The 21,692-nt window shown below is 37.3% G+C and overlaps 1 protein-coding gene across 2 annotated transcripts in view; it reads left to right on the top strand.

Moving 5' to 3' along the window:
• Positions 1-12,751: 12,751 nt before the first annotated feature.
• dtnbp1b (dystrobrevin binding protein 1b) overlaps positions 12,752-21,692 on the top strand; it is a 39,273-nt gene continuing 30,332 nt past the window's right edge. The window contains exons 1-2 of one of the 2 annotated variants that reach the window (XM_055157464.1): positions 12,752-12,866; positions 13,557-13,602. In XM_055157464.1, coding sequence (XP_055013439.1) covers positions 12,864-12,866; positions 13,557-13,602 — 49 coding nt within the window. In that variant the 5' untranslated portion in view covers positions 12,752-12,863. Of the gene's footprint in view, positions 12,867-13,556; positions 13,603-19,192; positions 19,515-21,692 lie in introns of those variants that run through there. The other variant, XM_055157465.1, reaches the window with a different exon arrangement.

Here is a 21,692-nt window from a genome sequence, read left to right on the forward strand (position 1 = left end):
ATATCTCCACATGGTTCAATAATGATGCAATCATAGTGGGCTGTGCTGATTAGACATGGCCTAGATTTTGGTGAATAATCAGTATGATTGGTTTAGCATGATAGCTGTGGAAAACCGCTGTGTGCTGATGTGGAAACAAAGGCAGCGAGTGGAGCTAACTAATTAGACATGCAATTCTCAGAACTGCCTGAGTTGCAGCACAGTTTATGATAATGTTTGTTTTTCCGCCTTTCTTGATCTCACAAATCTTTTCTACATGACCAAATCCATGTGGGGGAGAAACGGCCTATCCAATGTAATATGACAAGCACATAATAAATGATTTTATAGAAAAATATGCTTATTTTAATGTGTTAGTTTAAAGGACTTTTGTAACCTGTTATGACATGTAAGAATTACATGTATACACAATTAGAATGAAAAGCTTTATCTAACAAATGGTGACAAATCAAAATAGAGTAAATGTATAATATAATAATCTACTATGCTGACAAATTAAAACCTGATAGAAACACACCATCTCCACTCTTTACTGGATAACTGACCAAACTTTGTATTAGTTGACTATTCATTTTATTTAGATTATAAATATTCATATGAGACAAGAGCAGAAAGGAGCTGTTAGTGAGTGACTGAGTTAGCTGAATATTTTGTTTTGTTTACTATTTATATGTACAAGTCAGATTAAACTTAGATTCCCAAGTTTTCCAACTTTTATCTTGACACATCTCTCACTATGCCCATTATCATTACAACATACCTGGGTTGACTGGAAAGTGCCTGCTTGGAAGTACGAGCTAACACAAAATAAATAAACAGAAGTCCTGTTGTATCTGTTGTCTTATGGTACACATTGATTGATTTTTATCTGGTTGAAAAAAGTAAACAAACAAAAACAAAACAAAAGTGAACAGCATCAGTAGTGTGCTCATAATACACAGATAGATGTAACTTTTTGGTGGAAAGACCTGCGTGTCCTCATGGAGATCTTACTGTTTTACCTATTAGTATTCTTTAGTATATTTTTCTTAAATGACTTATATTACAGTATTTTCTGGTCCCAGTCACACATGTTTAACACAGAAATCCTGCATATTTAGGCTGTGTTCTTTTCTTAAACTGGAAACAGCCATTGTGATGTCATGTGGTAATACAGGAAGAGCTCCACTGGGTTTTTAAACTCCACACACCTTCACTAGAATCATTTGCATGATTTCAGCCCTGGAATTGCTCATCTTTCCTGAACTAAAGGTAAAAGGTGTTAACTTGAAAACGCTTCATGACCTCACATGGTGGAACAAGGTGAGATTTGGAGATGTAGACACATTAACAATAAAAGATTACTCAAATATGTGTGAATGAAATAAAACACAACTTCAGGGATGGGTTAAGAGAGTATTGTAATGACTTTCTTTTGGTTAACTATTCTGTACAGTAGCATGATACCAGCCAAGGGTGTTTGTTATTTCTCTCCCAAAGCTATGAAGAGCCATTTAGGCCTATAATAGTGTTTGTAAATTCTTCTGGACAGAGTTGAGAGAGTTATGCAATGAAGTGAGGACTATCTACCACAGGACATGATGGTGTTTGAAAGGAGCAGAGCCAGATAGTAACACCTCCGGATTTTGATTTGACATTATCAGACTTTAGGTTGAGCTGCCAGAGGGAAGGTCTTACCCACAAACAGCATATTATCTCACATCTCTCTTACATGATATTTTATTCTTTCTATATTTACATTTCCTCCGTGAGTGCCCTACATATAGTTTCACAGAGTCTGCTGCTCTCAATGGCGAAGGGGAGACTCTGCTTCCTCATGATGATATATAGGGGTTTGTGGACTCTGTATTGTGTGCATTGGTGTGGAGTGTGCATATTGTTTTTCAGTGAAGGACAAAGAACATGTTGATAGCTCACTCCTCCATGGTGTTCATAAACAAATATATCAACACATATAAGCAGAAGGTCTGACCTTTTATGAGATATTCATAGTAACTGTTTAAGACTTTGATTGGGCTGTCGAGGTCTGATTCTTTTAAGAGAAACAGCACTGAGGAGGTGCAAAGTTGTTGGTGAAACATGCATAGACTTTCCCTGCAGTCTCAGATTATTCTTTGAGCCCCAAGTCACTGAAATGAAAGCGCCATTTCCCCTTTCATCTTAGAGCCTCATTAGGAACTGTAATTAGTGATTCTCATGCCCTATATTGACTTACTGTATTTCAAAGTAAAAATATATTATATTTGTTCTTCTTCTGTTTCTGGTCTTTATGCTGAATAGTGGTTTAGTCTAGGGATTCACCGATATGATGTTGGTATTGGATATTGCCGCCAATATTAAAATCAGGTGGATCAGAAATTGGTTTCAAGATATCAGTTCAGTCGTATCCCATTTTGGTCTATAAACTGAACAAAACTATTCTTACAGAGCTGTTTTGTTGGTCAAATACCACAGAGCCAAGGCATATTCTAATGTGTTATTCGTAAAAGCAAATGTTTTTCTAAGTAACTTTATTTTCATTTTAATTTAATCTGAAAAGCAGATTGCATTTGGACAAGACCAGTGATGCCTAAAAGTACACCATCTAAAATATTATTGTACCACTAGTCAAAATATATCACCACCATCACCACAACAACAACAACATACTAGTACAGAGATTTTAGTCCAGTCCAGCAACTGCTTCCTGTTTGTATCACAGCATGAGCAAGAACAAGGTGAACAATATATGACAATATATGACTGTACATATTAATAGCCACACAAACTTCCCCTTGAGTAAACTCTATAGCATGTCTTTAGATTAGATATGTAGGTACTTGCATATACGTGCCTACACATATAAACGCCTGCTTGGACATCCATGGAGCAGCAGCAGAGGACTGTTTGAACACGTCCACATCTGCCCCACTGTGCCATTCTCTCGCCTCAGTGAACAGTTCAGAGCACATTATTACGAACACTGCCCCAGGAGAAAACCCCACGTCCAGAAGGGCTACAGAAAAAGCCTTTGTTGCAGTGCAGTATTTGCTCAAAACTTTCTGTAATATGAAGTGAACTTTATGTTGGGTATTGGTGTCACAGCACAGCACTTTGATGGACATTCACTATGTTCCACGAGCAACTATAATCTGTTTTTAGATTTGTTGCGAGGGTTGAGCCAAAAGTTAACTTACTATCGACCCACTGCCATTTTCTGTCCTATAAATTTTTCATAAGCTCTGAAAATAAAAGGCTAAAGCACGATTGTCAAAATCCAATTATTGACTTACGGCAGAAATCAAAGCCTTGATATGGTTTCATTTTTGCTTCAGAGATTTCCTCAAATTAATAATTCATCTGAATATTTAAGTATGGAAAACAAGGGAATTGTTACCATTTTAGAGTTTGCTCTATGCAACAATATATATCCATAATATTATTTTCACATAAAAGTGGGAGATATTTTTGTTTAATGCCATACTGTGGAAGATTCCAATCAAAGCAAAAACATCTCAACAGAGACAAGCAAGTGGCGTCTCCTCTCCAAGAAAAGATACATAGTGCAACTTTAAAAATAATTCCTCCCAAACAGCTGTGTACATCTCCATCTGGCACAGGTGTAGCACAGCTCACATTTGGATTCAGAGCCTGTCAGTGCAGATCTGCGGGGGACAGAGCTAATTAACTGTGGAAATGATTAGTCTGATTGAAGTTGTGAGTGACAGGCGAGGAGCGTTTAAAACACAGGAGGAGAGAGAGCTGAGACAAACTTCCTCAGTTGACTTTGTGACATTTAAGATACATATGCGAGCACTATATTCTCATTGCCTCTGGGCTTGTCTTAGAGATAAAATATGCTCTATCTAATGTAGATTTCTCTTCACGAAAACTGTCATATGCATTTTCTCAAGTCAGCATAGTCTTACTTCATGGTTAAATTTATCTGTAGTTCTTGAAAGATTTTGTTGGAAAACTTTAATAAATCCATCCAATTATCAGGCAAGAGCAGGATTTGAATGTGTGGAGTAGAGAGACAGGGAGCCACAAGGAGGTTGACAGACATTATGTGGATGGATGTGGCTGCGCTGTGTGATTCTCAGTGCAGTGTGTATGTATAATGCTTAGCTGACACTGCCCCAGCTCCTGCTCTGACAGCTCCTTCATTCTGGGCGCCGTGAAAAGAACAGGGGACTTTTTAGGCTGCACTGCACACCTGGGAGATAAGACCTGCTCCTTAGAGTCTGAATCAGCAAGAAAAGGATGTTATCATGTGTGAAAAAGAAAAAAAACATGTTAGTGATGTTTGAAAAAGTTGCAATTAGGGCTGCAAATAAGGATTATTTTAGTAGTTGGCCAGTCAGTGATTGCAGGTCTAAGAAGAAAATATGTACAAAGTGTATTATTGATGGAAATCTGATATTAGTTTTTTTGTTTTTTACATTTAGATTCAATAACATGTAAAGGCTCTTTTGTCATGTGCTTCAGAACAGGGATTCTTAACCTTTTCGATCTCAGAGCCGACTTTTTCAGTGTAACCCGGGACCCAATGCCATATTAAATGCATTATATTCTACTGACTGTGGAGCCCTCGAGGAGTAGCTTGTTGCCCTTATTTGGGCCCCAGCCCTGTAGTTACGAATATCTGTTTTTGAGTATATGGTTCAGTTAATTATCAAAATATTTCAGATTATTTTAACAGTCAACTAGTCATAATTATTCCTATTATTCTTTGCAGCACTACAGGTATTGGCAATATTGTTATCTGATCTGGCCTGATAAATTTCATTATTGTATGTAAATCATTATATTATTTTTTTAATTATCACAATATTTGAAAAAAGTACTTTTACTGCCTCCCTGTTGTAATTGTGCTGGTATTACAGTAATAGTTGCCTATATTTTTGGAGTGGTTATGTAGAGTTTGTATTAATTTAAGTATTGCATTGTTCATCTTTCATCCCAAAAAATCTGATTCTTTTGAAGATGTGAAAATACTGGGAAACATCTTACTTCTTACATCCTTATCCATGTTTATTTTACTCAGTAAGTGACCAGTAATTCCCTGTTATTGGTATGATTTATGTAACAAAATCTATGCTCTAAATACAGAGCGCTTATAAATATTAATCCTGGTAAATGGAGTGAGCTGTGAATGTGTCTTCATGCATGGGCCTCTGTCGTCTAATTATAAACATGTGACCTACATAACCTCTGTACTGGCGGAGCTTTAGTGGAACAGCAGTGCAGCTAATAAGCATGTACTCAGGCTAGTATGGAATGAAAGGTTTAATATTAGATTCACTTGTGTTCAACTGCTCTCTGTGATTACTTATTTATGGTCATAATGTGGGCTGTAATAATTTACAATATTAACTAACAGCAAATTAATTAATAAAGTGCATCTGTGTAGTCTTTTTGCTGCATTATTTTCTTATGCATGTGATTACCTAAATCCTTTCTAAATCCTCGAGCTGTTTGTTGATGGTTTTATTTGAAGTTGTGACATTTTGTGTTTTTATTTGAAATAATAAACCGTAAAATGAATTTAATTTTTCAAATCAAAGTAAATTTGTGGGAGCTCAGCATGTTGACAACATATTATTTGGACTACTATGACTATGGACTTAACCCTAACCCTGTTGTTCTAATTTCTATTTCTTTTGTCTTTCATTTGTTTAGAGACCTCCGTAGAGATCGACCAATATGTTTCGGGTTTTTTTCTTGCTCATACCAATACTGCAATTGATGACTGATAAGAGCTGCAGATATTTTTGGGCAGAGTTTTGATTATTTTCCTCAAAATTATGCAATTTAAATTTACTACAAACTTCCCCCAAGCCTTTTTATAAGAAAGCTGTGTCATCATATTTTGTGCAACTTCCTCTTTGTGTGTGTTTTTTCGGCAGCAGATTTATCAAAACAAAATATCGGCTTGAGCTGGAGAGTATGCTAAAAAGTAAAAATATTGCCTCGATAGATTGACTGGCCGATATATCTCTACCGCTGTGTCAAAGCGAGTCCTGGGTCACATTAAATTCTGTTGGAGGTAGAAGTGCATTTTATGTCTGGATTACTTTTTTTTGCACTTCATTTTCAGCACACGTTGAGTGAACTGCACAGACTTTGGCGATGCTCCTCTCTCTGCCTCTGAGCTCAGTCTGTGTGTGTCTATGGCAGTGTAGTGCTAGGTATCAGGTCAACGTTCAGCCCACAGCCCTGTCACGTTTTATCAGTTCATTCAAGGGCACGTCCTCACAGCCCTGAGTCTCAGACATGTGTACATTTTGGTAAATTTAAGTCTCTTGGTAAATTTAAGTATTTAGGATCCCTGACCTTTGGGTATAAAAGTTAAAGATGTATGAATAAAGGCAGTACTGTGGTTGAGTAACCAAAGGATTAATGAATTTTAGAAGTATAATGATACACTGTGGAGTACTCAAGGCAAGCAGTAACATTTCCATAGAGACAAGGTAGTGTACCCTCAACCAGAAATGTTGCACAGTGTAGCTTTAAGTTATGTGCCTCTACTGCTTGGATGTATACTGGGAGTCATGGGTTATTTTCCAGAAAACTAGTGTAATTCTCTAACTCTGGGCTATGGGTGTCAAAATCACATTATATCCCTCAAGCTGTCGTATCGCCATGTTATGTCCATTCACTGTCTCCTGCCTCTGCCCAAGTCGCAGATCTGAGCCTCCACTATCAGGGCAGGATAAGAGCGCTGTAGAGTGTTGGCTGATGGGCAAATGGAAAAGATGACTACAGACGTCTGTGTATGAACAGAACAGGGCCAGTGCTTTCACCTCGCCCCGGGACAGACACACAAAGACTCTTCATGAGAGCCAAGGCAGTGGGGGAATTAGAGCAGCAGAAGTGAAAGTAGTGTAAAAAACAAGAGGAAGTCTAGCCGATAATGCTATGGAGCTGGATTTGGAAAGTGGAATGTTAATTTGCAGGATAGTTTAATTGATTATATGAATAGTTAGGGACGCCATGGAGCATGGTAGAGCTGTTTTAATCTTTGGAGGTAAAAGTTTATTTCTAAATGTTTGGACCATTGTAAGACATTTGGACAAAGCTTAAGAGTTTTATTTTTTGATGTAATGCGTTTCTAGTTTACACCATCATAACCGGGTAAATAAATATGATACTATTTTAGGCCAAAATGTGGGGGAAGGAGCATATTTTTGCTTCATCCTTGCATGTTTGAGTAATCTAGCAATCACTCCTGGGCCCTATTCAAATCCTCCTTACTGTCTTCCATATTCCCACATGACAATTCTAAAAAATATACAAAAATATGATAGAAAACTGTACTCAACAACTTTACAAATCTGATTAGTGGTGTCATTATAGGGATGCAGGCTGATTGTGTTGCTATAGCCCGCAGAAACAAAGAGACAGTGTCAGCAGTCACTTTCAGACTCTCTCTAAAACCTTCAAATCAGGCAAGAAATCTAGGGGTAATAATGGACTCAGACTTGAACTTTAACAGTCACATCAAATCAATTACATCTGCAGTCTTTTACCATCTAAAACATAGTAAAAATCTAAGGTTTACACTCTAAACCAGACTTGGAGAGACTTATCCATGCTTTTGTCTCCAGTGGTTAGACTACTGTAATGGTCTGCTCACTGACCTCTCCAAACGGGCTGTGAGACATTGCAGAACATCCAAAATGCTGCAGCTCAGGTCCTGACTTGAACTAGGAAGTATGAGCACATATGACCTGTGCTCAGGTCTCTGCACTGGCTTCCTGTGGCTCAGAGAATAGACTTTAAAGGGGCACTGCTTGTGTACAAGTCTCTCCATGGCCAAGCACCTAAGTACAACTGTGACATTTTAGTGCCATATGAACCATCTCGCACTCTGAGGAGCTCAGGGACTGGCCTCCTGCTGGTGCCCAGAGTTAGAACGAAACATGGGGAGTCAACGTTTCAGAGTCATACAGCTAAAACCTGGAACAGTTGTCCTGTACATGTGAGACAGGCCTCTACTTTGACACTGTTTAAATTCAGGCTCAAGTGGTTCTGTTTAGCTGTGCATATGACTGAAAGGTTTTCATTCTGCTCTCTTCTCTCTAATTCATATAATTAATGTCTCTCTCTCTTTTTAATTTTATGACGATTATTTATGTTTTGATTTGTTTTTGTTGTGATTTTAATGTATTTCTTATTCTGTAAAGCACTTTGTATTACTTTATTAATTGTGCTATACAAATAAACTTGCCTTGCAACTCTGAAAGGGGAGTGATTTAGGACAGGAAGCAAAGGGAAAGGGGGAGTGTTTCATCTTGCTATTTGTTGCCTATCTAAAATATCCCTGATTCTAGTATAAATCTGTACACTTCTAATTCAGACCTAATCCAAAATAGCCCAGATCAATGTTATTGTCTAAACCTGGACTCTCTGATGTGTTGTGGCTGTGCTCCTGATGCCCTGGCCCTGCTCCAGACTGGCTCAGATCCACAGAACAGCTGCCAGCTCTACTTCCCACAGGCCTGCGTGATATCAAATCTCTGAACACTTCAAATCTGCATCAGCCCCACATCAATCTCCTCTCATTGTATAAAACAGAGTCCCACATGGGCCACCATTGTTGTGCTGCAAATGAGAGAGTGGAAACCGAGCTAATTCCAGAACAATTAGCGATGAATTGGATAAATATGGTCCATGAGATCCACACTGACGGCTACAGCACTGATAGTGTTTAGAGACAGGATGGAGATAGTGTTTTTATATGTATTAGTCTGGTATTAGCATGTGTCTACATCACTATTTCCCAAATTTTTTTTCTGGAGACCCATATTTCAAAAATCACAAACCTTCACGATCCAAGTCAATAGACATTATTCGTAAATCACAAAATAAAGGTGAGTTTGACCATTATTGAACATTAATGTTGACTGAGTGAGTGTGTCTGTCTGAACAATAAGAATTGAACCAGCAATAAAAGGGATCCATAAGTCGCCTATTTGGAGATTAAATGTAACCCGTTTCTTTTTCTTTTCAACATTCAACTGAACCAACAATATGAGAAAAAAATAGTCAATAAAATAATTACAAAAAGATTAGAAATTATACAAAACATGTCTTAACATTTCAACATTTCTAATGAGATAGAAGGGCCTGTCTGCCTTTTTGTAGTGTGTTCCAGTCCGGGGTGCAGGAGGAGAGCGCAGCACACATATCAGTGTCAGAAGTATATATTGCAGACCTACATGCAAACCGTGACAAGGTGACCCCAACAAAAAAAATCTCTTGCGACCCACCTGTCGAAACCCAGTCTTTGGGAAACAATGGTCTCTATGTTATGTTCTATGTCTGTCCTCTTTATGTTTATTTTTCTGTGTGTCAGCCTTGCATTTTTCAATTACAGTGATTTATTGCTCAAAAATATCTTGTTACTTGCTACTGTGATCGGGGTTGCCTCTCCACAGATATGACCAATAATTTAATCTGGTGGCATGATGTGTTTGTCTGCATGGAGATAGATAATTCCATACTGTGAAATGTCTCAGGTAACAATAACATCTCAAAGAAGACAATAGGTGGCTGACTCTCTACTGGAAAAGTTACATATGCACATTTGAACTTCAAATGACTGCATGGACGGATAGATAGAGAGACAGGTTGTTTGTACACTTAGAGTACAGCACACAGTTCTCTCTGTGGCAGATGTGGGCTAAACTTCACAGTGGATCAGAGTCAGGAGCCTGTTTCTGGTTCACACACAAACAGACCTCCTCTGCTCTGAGTTTTCTTATCAGGATTCACACAGCCCATTGGACAGAGGCTGTATCATGCTTTATTTACGAGCTCTGAGCAAACTGAACAAGTTGGATGTGAAAGTTTAATTTGGGACATGCAGAATTTACTATGAAGATTATATAATATACAGTAGTTCTCAGCAATATATTAATACAATATTGCACTTGACACATTTGCTCTCTACAACATCATACACAAGATTAATGGTGTGTGTTGCTTTCCATAATGAATATGTTATTTGCATGATTTAATAACAAAACATGACAAAAATGAACATCTTTTATTTTATTGTAGATTTTTTTGTAGATTATGATCACCTGTGTATCTGTGTTTTACAGTCTAAACTGAAAAATAACATATCTTGGAGATCATATTAGTAAAATGTACTTAAGTAGCTAGTGCTGTCAATCAAAATTTTTTTTCCATTATTTCAGATACAAGATGCTTGTCTTTTATTCTGAAAGATGGACTTTAATGTAATAAGGGAAATAGCTGGAATGAAAACGTGTGAATAGCTTTTCTGAAGCTATACTGCCCTCATCTGGGACTGAAGCTCAAATTCTTTATCATTACGTTCACTGTGTTCAGTGATGGGAAGAATACTTTGAAAATGTATTTAGTTACACAATACTCAATACCTGCATTAAAATCTATTTTGTAACATATTTTAATACAAGGTCGCACCTGCACTCACCGCAAGAGTAGAATTTCATATTTTCTGAGTGACTATGTGCAGTTTGAAGCTTAAGTTACATAATCAACTTCCCTTAAGTAACTGTATTCTGAATGAACGTGTAACTGTACCTTAATACAGTTACTCATAATTTCTATTCAAAATATCTGTTCTCAGTACATGTATTCAGTTACCTCCCGATAATAAAAAATGATATGTTTTGGGTATCACCACGGACAACAACAACAACAATATGAAGAGGCATAAGTATTTTTTTACTCACTAAAGACACTAATAATCTTACTAAAACACAGCAAGACTCTTTGTTATTTTATTTCCCTGTAATGAACTGAGTATTTTACACCTACACATACAACCACCAGATGGCAACAGTGGCCTATTTAAATAAACAAGGTGTATTCTCTTTTGTTTCTTTAGGATGCAACTATAATTGCTCCATAAAGCATTGTGATTTCATTTTTTGGTTCTACAATATAATTATTTCTACATTAAATTAAGTAATGGTTTTGGCTTCTTAAACTGTGACAGTTCAGAGATAAAATACTCACAGTTGTTCTACTGTGTGCTGGTCCATGTGACACTGGTGTTATCCTTTTCTGGAACAATCTGTCATGATGTGAAGTCATATTTTTGCCCTTGTTGCTGTTAGACTCTAAAATGCTTTAATGCACTCTCTACATGGATGGGAAAAAAAACTGAATTCAATAAGTGCAATTTGCAGTAATGGAAAGTAGTCAGGGAGTGATGCTCTTGCAAAGCATTAAATGTGGATCCCATTATTTCAGTTTTAAATGAACCTCAGATCTTCCAGTCCACATGCCATATGCATTTAAATGAACAAATATCTCTGTACCATATTTTTATTACCAAGTCATTTAGTAACTATTTCATTATTGATTTAGCTGTAAAACAAATGATGCATTAGCACTGAGTTGTTAGGGCCATTTATTGTCGATTCCCCTTTTGACAGAGCAAGGCTTACTGAGTCTGAATGTCAAGCAGGAAAAAGCCAATGAGTTCCTGTTTGGTATTCCCTCCACATCTGTGCACTATTGTCTGACTTTTACAAAGCTATGTTCAACCATGTGCATGAGCAGAGGGGTTAACTAATGGAGACCTGTCATAGATTTACCTAGAATAAATCTGAACTTGTTTAACCTTTATGTTGCTTTGTTTACAGATAGAATCGTTTAGGAACTTGGATGCAAATTAAAGGGGCCATATTATGCCATTTTCTGATGTTATAATGTTGTTTCCTCATCAACATATGATACCTGAAGTTGTGTTTTGATTCATTCACATGTTTTTAACACAAAAACCCTCTACTAAACAAAATGGAAAATTGTAGCTATTAACTTGAAAACTACTACTTCATGACATCACAAGGTGGAACGAACAGAGCATTTTGAGCTTTGGAGATGCAGACGAATTAATAATAAATGATGTGTGAATGAAACAAAACACAACTCCAGGTATGTTTTTGATGAGATAACAGCATTATAACATGGCTTAAAGCTATCAAGAGTAATATAGGACCTTCAACACAGCCACATTGTACATTCAGAGGTCATTCAAATGTATTATGGGTAAATTTGGGTGAGCTGAATCAGCTTAAGTTATGGATGAAGAGACGCAGGACTGTGCAGCAGGCAGCGTGGGGAGTGTTGAGTGGGCTGAGCAAAGTTAAATGCCACCAACAAACAACACACTTAAAAACTGATTTTAGGAGTATTTTATATGGCAGCATAGATATATTTTTATGAATTACATACTCCTCCTATGCAATTAAAATTATAGATATAGAAAAATAGACTGCGGTGTGATTTTATGATATAGGACTTTTGTAGTAATGGGACTTTTGGCTCTGAATCTTTAGGATCTGTTCATTATAGGCTCAAATCTGTTTAAAATGGTTCAAACTGAGAGTGGGAGTATGTTTACCATATGGCATTATGTTATTAAGAAACCAGATAGTATATTTTTGGCACAGAGCTCTCACTTGCCTACTTTGCGTTTGTGATTCTTGTGTTGGTTCAGTATCATTGTAAAAATGCTTAAAAATGTAAATAAATAAAATAAATAAATAAATACAATAAAATGAAATGAAATAATTATTCAAAAGAGCCGGTTCGTTCACAAATATCACATCATTAGACTTTTGTTTTGCTTGTAATGAAGATTGCTTCGTTCACAGTGAGATACTCTAGGGTCATGCAAGTAAAATTGGTCATATCTTGCAGTTATCTCAGAGTAATTTCTCGTCGTTGACCAGCAGAGGGCAGTAGGTGTAACGTAACATATGGCGTATCATGGGCTTGACTGCGTAATTCCCTCCAACACTTTTTTTTTCTTCAACTTTTAGAATTGTAAATGACAGACGAGTGCGACGGCTCCATCTGCTCCGCTGACAGTGCTCATGGTAAATGCTAATATGTGTTTCCTTTAGCTTAGGAGGTGGGCGGTTAAGCTAGATTGATTTCCCAACCTTGTAAGACTCGTGTGAGCTTTAAGACATGTTAGGATGTCGTTACCTCCTCAATAACATACTTGGAATTGTGTTTTGTTTCATTCACACGTTTGAGTAACCCTTTGTTATTAAGTCTGTCTACATTTCCAAAGCTAAAATGTTTCAACAGCTACCTTTTCTTTTTTGTTCAGTATGCATTGTCAATTCCAGGAAAACATTAACATAGATCAGAATATAGAGTAATAGACCCTTTAACATGTCCTCTATGATCTAAATCCTAATTTAAAAACAGAAATAGCAAAGTAAGCAAAGTCGCACTAATCTTTTGGAAAAAAAACAACAAAAAAACCCATACAAAATATGTTGCATCCCATATGTAGGTAGCAGTAGATGACTAGTTATAGTATTAGCAACTTTAGTAGTAGCACATGTATGAAGAGAAGTAGTGGAAAGTATAATCTCTGTACATTTTTACTTATGTACATTTTTATTGAAAGTGTTACGTAATACTAATTTGGATTAGCAGTACATGCACTCACATTTTTCTCTTACCAATGTCAGCTATTGTACATTTATTATAATATTTAATTTTCTATTAAGGTTATTACTGTGACTTATGCGACATTATTCTGTCTTCTACAGTTTTCAAGTCACCCTTATTTGGCTCCCTCTGTGCCTGGCTTTTGCAGTAAGTCCTACATCACGGTAATACTCACCCCAAATACCATTAAGATATATACGATACTTTGAACGAGCATAAGACACTGGTGATGAATGAAGTCTGAGCCAATAGGGAAAAGGCAACATAAAGGGAAGGGCCTGAGGTGGAGAGTCGCTATAGCAACCACTTCCCACTTTTATGTGAGTTGGCCTTCATCAGATCACAGCAAAGACTTTCGATCTGGAGTTACTTTGCCCACACAAAGATAGATGATACCTCTAGTGTAACGCATTCATACATCAACGGCAAGGCTCGAGCTAATCTGCATGATCATATTTTCAAATGAAGAGCTCCATGGTGATGAATTAAGCCGCGCATTTTGACCGGTAATAGTCGTGTACTGCAGATTGGATTAGTGATATGCAAAATGTATATATCCTGCCATTAGAAGCTATTTTAGTGTCCAATGTCACCCACACACCAGCTGCAAAAACCTGTAATTAATGGGCTTGTTGTATGTATGAATGAAATATAGGGTATGCTTTTAAGACCATCATAAAGAGTCTTGAGAGCTCTATGTAGTACATGCTATTATTCTTCAAGTCATGGTCAATAATAACAAGTTAAAGGCCCTATATTACACAAAATGGACTCTTGTGAGCTTTAAGCCATGGCATAATGTTGTTACCTTTTCAAAAACGTACCCAGAGTAGTGTTTTGTTTCATTCACGCTTGTTTGAGAAACCTTTTATTATTAGTCTGTCTACATCTCCACCTTGTGATGTCATGAAACTGTTTGTTTTTTTGTTTTTTTTTGTAAACAGCTACGTTTTACCTTAAATTCAGGACAATGGGGGGTGGAGGGCTTGTTTTTATGTTGATTATTGTATTTTTCTGTTGTCTTTAAGAAATAAAAAAATTATAATAATAATTCAAGACAATTCCAGAGCTAAAATTATCTGAATTATTCCAGTGAATGTGTATAGAGTTTAAAAACACAGTGGAGCATTTCTTGTATTACTGTTAGAGAGAAGAACTGAGCATAAATACGCAAGATTTATGTGCTAAACATGCATGTATGAAATGCAACACAACTCCAGGCATGTTTTTGATGTGAAAACAACATTATGACGTCAGAAAATAGTGTAATATGGGCCCTTTAAGGAAATATATGTACATTTCTGAGTGGGGTTTTGCATGTCTTCCCCACCAGTTTACACAGCTGAAATACAGTCATGATGTATCTTGGCATTGCAAACATTTTTCTATAGCCATGCCATACCACTATGCAGTTTACTTTTCTATCTCTGAAGGACAAAAGAAAGTGAATTGTAGATTAAGGCGAATCAATTCATTCAATCTGGAGTGGATAAGGTGTTAGCAAGTGTACAGACATAAATCATAGTGCTATCTGGAGAGTACTACTTCAACCTGTCTTTTTCCAATATGTGACCAAATAGAAAGCAATTGTCCACATTTTTGCACTTGAAAAGTTTACAAATAGCATGCAGTGTTTGGCACGACTCTGCATAGATTACATAAAGGTTTATTGCAGAATGTCAGTTTCCAAGGCAACTGTATTTTTGTGTCTTTCTCATTCCCGTCCATCCACTCTCTCAGAACAGAGCTCTTTTGTTAGTGCAGGGGCCTGTCTGTTTGTTGGTAAGCTTTGGTAGTGTAGTGTGATGTTTCAAGTGGAGTGGAAAAAATATTCAAGATGTAGCAGACTACTGTACAGAGCTGAGTAGGGCTGGCAATCACAGGGTCCCTCACGAGTCGATAATACATGATATGTGGCTCACAATACACATACATATTATCATATTATTATATCACACATGATACTTAATAATACTTTGCTGCTTTTTAAGAGCCAAATACATTTTAGCAACAATATTTCTTTGTTAATATGAAATACATCTATTTTTTATCATCAAAACAGTGAATATGTCAAGTGTCTTGCATAAACAAGTTTCCTTCAATAAATGAGCAACAAAATTATAGTGCGGTCACAAAATATTGTTGCTGATATATCGATACAGTAGCCATGTATGATAACGGTACTGCATCACCAAATTTAGTAACATACACAACCACAGCTGAGTATAGGGTTATTTTTTTACTGTTGAAAACAATATTGCACCAAGTGAGCGAAACTGTGTGTATAGTGACCAGCAGTATAGTCTGATATGTTTGTGCTGAGCAGATGCTGTAATATAAATTATAGTAGTAGTCGAGAGACAATTTCATCATTCAAGATTACGTCTTCCCTTGCTTTTAGAGAGGTAAGATAACTCATAAAGTTGTGGTCTGATTTCTAGGTGATCATTCAATAAGGCTGTATGGCTGAAAAGGAGAGAGGGATAGGGGCAGTCTGGGAAAGATAGAAAGACCATATCTTTACTTTTGGCTGTGGATGAGGTCTTCTCTCAGTAATTTAAATTTGTTTCTTTTTACATGTCATAATTTAGCAGTTGTATATTTCACAAAACGAACTTTTGTGAACTTTAATGTTATTACCTCCTCAAAATCATCCCTGGAGTCGTGTTTCATTTCATTCACACATGTTTGAGTAATCCTTTATTATTAATCTGTCTATATCTCAAAATCTCAAAATCCTCTGTTCTACCTTGTGATGTTATGCAGTGGTAATATGATGTTAACAGTTACCTTTTACTTTTTGTTTAATAAAGATGAAAATTATATGAAAATGAAAATTCCTGGGCTGAAATGATCCAAATGATTCTAGTGAAGGTGTATGGAGTTTAAAAACACAGTGGAGCACTTCCTGTATTACCACATGACATCACAAGGTGGAGCATAGTGTTTTCATTAACCTAAATATGCAGGGATTGTGTGTTAAACCTGTGTGAGGAGACAACAGTATAACATAGACCAGAAAAAAGCATAATATGGCCTTTAATCTTTATGAAGTATTCTTTTTTTCAAATACATGCTTTTCAGTCTCTTGACAGTCTACTTCTGAGAACAATCAGACATATTGATTTTCTAAGTTTCAAAATAGCATTGTTATATTGACTATGCCTCTCATGTCTCAGCAACTCAAAACCTCTCCATTGTAGATCTCATTCTGACCTATTTCCTATATTACTGTTACATTCTTGAGTTAGTTAATCTAAATGCCATACAGTATAATGATAATAGTGAGTTTTTTTTTGATGATTTGTTGATTTGTTGTTGATGACAATGATTTTTAGACAGCACACATTTCAAAGGAATGCTTGAAGTAATGTTGTTATCTTATCAAAAACGTACCTGGAGCTGTGTTTTGTTTCATTCACACATGTTTAACACACAATCCCTGGATATTTAGTAGTTATTCTCTTAAACAGAAAAGTCTCTGTTGCACCTTGTGGTATCATGTGGTAATATAGGAAGTGCTCCACTGTGTTTTTAAACTCCATACACCTTCATTCGAATCATTTGGATAATTTCAGCCCTGAAATTTCCAATCTCTACTAAATAAAAGGTAAAAAGTAGCTGTTACTTAGCTGTTAAACTACTGCTCCATCAAATGAAACAGAAAATGCACACCAAGTTCTTATAGAGGAGCAAATGCAAGTGACAGCAATCAAAAATGAAAAAAAAAAAAAAAAAAGCACACTCAGAGGGCTGATGTCCAAAAGCTTTTTTTGTTTTTAAATTAAGTTTCGGCAAAATTGTCAGATCATTTCTCTTGCTTTGGACCTACTGGAACTACTGCTTCATGACATCACAACAATTGAACAGAGAATTTTAAGCTTTGGAGATATAGAAAGTCTAATAAAAGCATGTGTGAATGAAACAAAACACAACTCTGAGTATGTTTTTGATGAAGTAAGAACACCCAAGGCTTAAAGCTCACAAGAGTTAATTTTGATTGAAATTGTCTATTGGCTGAACTTGTCACCCATGCCACACTTAAACTTGCTCAGAGCAAATTAGGAACTTCTAATAAGTCCAGATAAATCCAATCACTGTTGTGTGTACTGCTGCTGCACTTGGATCTTATTTATTCTGATAATGTTTCCACTAAGGCACAAAGAGCTGCTATTTATCACGAGGACAGGCCCAGGGTCGAAGTTGCACTGCAGTTTTAAGGTTTCAAATGAATCACACCTATTGTTATTTTGTTTTGTTCTACATGTGAATAGGTTTTCCATTTAGCCATTTTTAACAACAGACTGTGCTATAGAAATTCCTGCTGCAGATGTCTTAAACTTCCTCTTCCTGTGGCCATTTTTGTAATAGGAATAGTGTTTTTTATGACTCAGAAGCGTGTGTCTTGTTTGTGTCAGTTGTGATAACCATAATTGGAATCAGAAATGACTTCTCTTGTCACAACACAAAATGTACTAATAGGCACTGGCACAAATCCAATGTATGGGGCTTTGACTTAATGTTTCACAATATGTCTCCTGAGTAATTACAAAACATAACATTCTTTTTAGGGTATTTTTTTATGGTATTTACTTTTCTTATAGCCCGGAAAAAACAAGTGTTGGTTGCTAAATTGGAAATTCTGTTTTCTGTGCCTAAAATTGTGAGAGTGAATCTGTCTTGCAACCAACTGACTGCATCTATATCCTGTCTATGGCCTCATAGTTGATAGAAAAATTGCGCTACTATATAAAGAACATCTCCAGCTCAGTCCATGTTATCTGGCTTACATCAGTATAATACTCCCTACAATGGAAGCATGGTGAGACTTGAATGGACAATACTACCATACTGTGTACTCCTGCCTCTATATAGTTTTACAGCTATATAATTTTAGAGCTTTTATTCTCTTTTTTTTGTTTCATGCTGATTTGGTACGTTTTACTTGAGATAATCTTTACATTCGGGATGCACTGATACAAGTTTTTCTGTTCCAATACTGATACAGGTTTAATATTATGAGACGTTTTGGACCAACACTGGTTAGTAAATCATCCTTCTTAGACCAGTTTATAGTAGACCAAAGTGGAATATTGAGTAAACCGATATCTTGGAAGCCGACATCTGATCCATATCATTCATATCATTATTTGGTCTCTTTTATCTGATTATGACTTGTAGCTTGATACTTCCCTATTGGTTGACATAAGCTTAGCATAAATAAAAATGATATGATCTGCATTCCTTTTTTGACTTAAGATGCTGTCAGTAAACCCATTGAACCCACAGAAAGAAGACTGCTGACTTTGAGTTGTTCTGTGTAGTGTGAATCTCTGAGGAAAGGAAACAAAGGGAGGAGTTATTGAAGGACACTAGAGGAGACAGGCCAAGGTGGTAGTGTGGTGCTCCTCACAGCATCATGCTAATGAGCCCATTATCATACCCCTCCCTCAGGCACTCAAACATACTGTGTGTTTTCTCTTTGTCTCGTCCTGACACTCTGCTGTTTGGAAAAGCTGCGTGACACAACATTTCCTTTTTAAATGTCACCCCTTCATATTCAAACACTGAGTCACGAGAACCCTGTGCATATGTAGTATTGCCATAGCTTTAGGCCAATCTGCTCATACCATGTGCACCCATTCCCTCCCTCTCTCTCCCACACTACCCCTCCCCTCCCTCGATGGTACGCTCCACTCTCCTGTCTGTCCTCTCTCTCTCCTGTCATCCTTAACAGGCTCCACACTCGCACTTGCGGAGACCAGCCACGCAACATACGGACAAGCTGTTTATAGACTTCTCTCTGCAGCACAGCGCCTTTGGATGTGCCCAGCCATGCCCCAGTGAGCCGCCTATCCCTCACTCACACGGAGGAGTGCATGTGCGCAGAGCAAAGGATGCGCGCTGGGGGTCTGGTGCTGCCGTGGTGATCGTGGACTTCGGTAGCGTAGTATCGCCAATCCTCATCTACAGTTGTCCCTCCCTTTCTCCTGCTCGAGCTTCCTTTGCCGGGATGTCCACCTCTCCTGGAGCAACCGATGGCAGCCAAAGGAACTCTTGTAAGTCTCCACACATGCACCATTGTTAGCGTTGTTGTTTGGCTTGGTGCGCCCGTTGAACTTTGACAATCCAAAATGTGGAAGTGAAAATCCTTAGCATAATTGTTTGTGATGTGATGTGATGAGAGAGAGAGAGAGTGCTTTCTTGTTTACATATTCCCTGGAGCACTGCCAGCTGAGGATCTATAGAAGCAGTGGTCTATACATTGATTGACAAGCCAAACAGCTGCCGTGATTGATTCAACCCATTTTGCCGTTATGGTTTCTAACAGTGCTATCTTAAAGTGCATTAATGGTGCAGTATGTAACTTTTCTGGCCATGGAAATGTTATTGATTTGCTTAAATGTGTCAGTTTATCTTGCCTTTATTTAGGCAAGATGGACAGCCTTTATTGGGTGTTTTATGAAGAAATACCTTGAAAAACATGCTTACTAGGAGCTGGATTGCCTCTCCACAAATCATTTACATCTTACATTTAATGCCATACTGTGGAACATTCAATTCCAGGCAATCTCCACAGAGGCAAGCAGATGGCATGACCCTCCACCAGAAAAGTTACGTAGTGTGCCTTAAGATTACAAGCTTCTAATACTAGAATTTAGAAAGATTATTAATATTTAGTCTGTCGATACACACATTCAAGTACTGTTACGAGTCTTTGATAAAATCCGCACTGTTCTGTTTGGTTATCTTCGTTGGATTGATGTTATAATAATTTTCTTTTGTTGTGGGTGGGTTTTACAGGTAACATTTGATGGCAGTAGATTGTGAATATTGACTGTGTGGGACTGCACTCCAGCTCCACACATATTTCTGTGAGAGGGAGGCAGTGCTGTAGTGGGTGATTGATAAGATGATATGACTCATTTTGACTCATTGGTGGCTCAGTGGGAATACACATGCACTTTTATTGAGGAGGAGAGGATCACATCTGGGCAAATGAGACTGCTTTTATTACATCCATTATTATTGCACCATCCCAGGCTTTTTCCATCAGGATGTAATTCACCGGCTCACTGACAGTGTTGTTTTCCTGGGTTAGGTGACTTAATGCTTTTTTCAGTTAGCATTCTTTTCTATCATGGATATTGTGATCACATATGCAATTTTTACATGCTGTACGAGAATATAGTGTATGATACTTGGAGGGGACCACACCAGGCATCAGTCTATTTGTCAATTTTATCCTTTACTGACCCCTTTTGTCAGGAGGTGGTGTGGTTGTGATAAGTTATAGAAGTATACTTTTCTGGTCAAGGGCCTGCCACACGCTTGTCTCCATGGAGATATTATTACTTTGCCCAGAATGTTCCACAGGATGGTGTTAAACGTTTAAGATAAGTTTAAGATAAGCAGGTAATGGCACCAGGTCAAATCTGCGGAGAGTTGACTAAACTCACTGTGAGAATATATACATAAGTATTTTCCAGCAATAAAAACACACGATGGATGATTGACAAGTCCATCCATCTATTTTCTTTCGCTTATCCAGGGCTAGGTCGCAGGGGCAGCAGTCTAAGCAGTGACTCCCAGACTTCCTTCACCCCAGACACGTCCTCCAGATCCTCCGGGGGAACCCCGAGGCGCGAACAAGACCCTGAGATACTTGAACTCCTCCACTTGAGGCAAACATCCATAACATTTAACAAAATACAATAATCAACATTTAACAAAATACAATAATCAACATAAAAAAACACAAAAACATAAAGCAACACCCACAACACCCACAACAAATATAAAACCCGACCACGCACACCGACACAAATTTGGTTAAATAAAACAAAAGTAATGTAGTAGTGCAAAATAAACACACCACTTGGCCCCCTTACATTGATATATATTGGCCAATTTATAATTCACAACATTTAACTGTCCTTTTAGTCAGACTTGGGTTACTTCAGTGTTACGTGCAGTTGTAAATCTTATAGTTGGGGCTGCATGCTTCTTACTGGTTTGTTCCTTGTCAGAACCCATTCATCACATTATACTGTTCACAGCAGCACACTATGGAGGAAATATCAAGTAGCTGCTGGCTATGCTTGTGGATTTACTCACCATAATCTTACATAACTAAACTGTCCATCAACCACAAATAATATGATCTCATGTGTTCCTCAGTCTTCAGTTATTTGTCAGTATGTTTTATAATACCAATATACAGATGTGTAGTTGAT

This window comes from Boleophthalmus pectinirostris, unplaced genomic scaffold (assembly GCF_026225935.1).
Source record: "Boleophthalmus pectinirostris isolate CB_2022bp ecotype Guang Dong unplaced genomic scaffold, ASM2622593v1 HiC_scaffold_21, whole genome shotgun sequence".
Classification (NCBI taxonomy): Eukaryota; Metazoa; Chordata; class Actinopteri; order Gobiiformes; family Gobiidae; genus Boleophthalmus; species Boleophthalmus pectinirostris.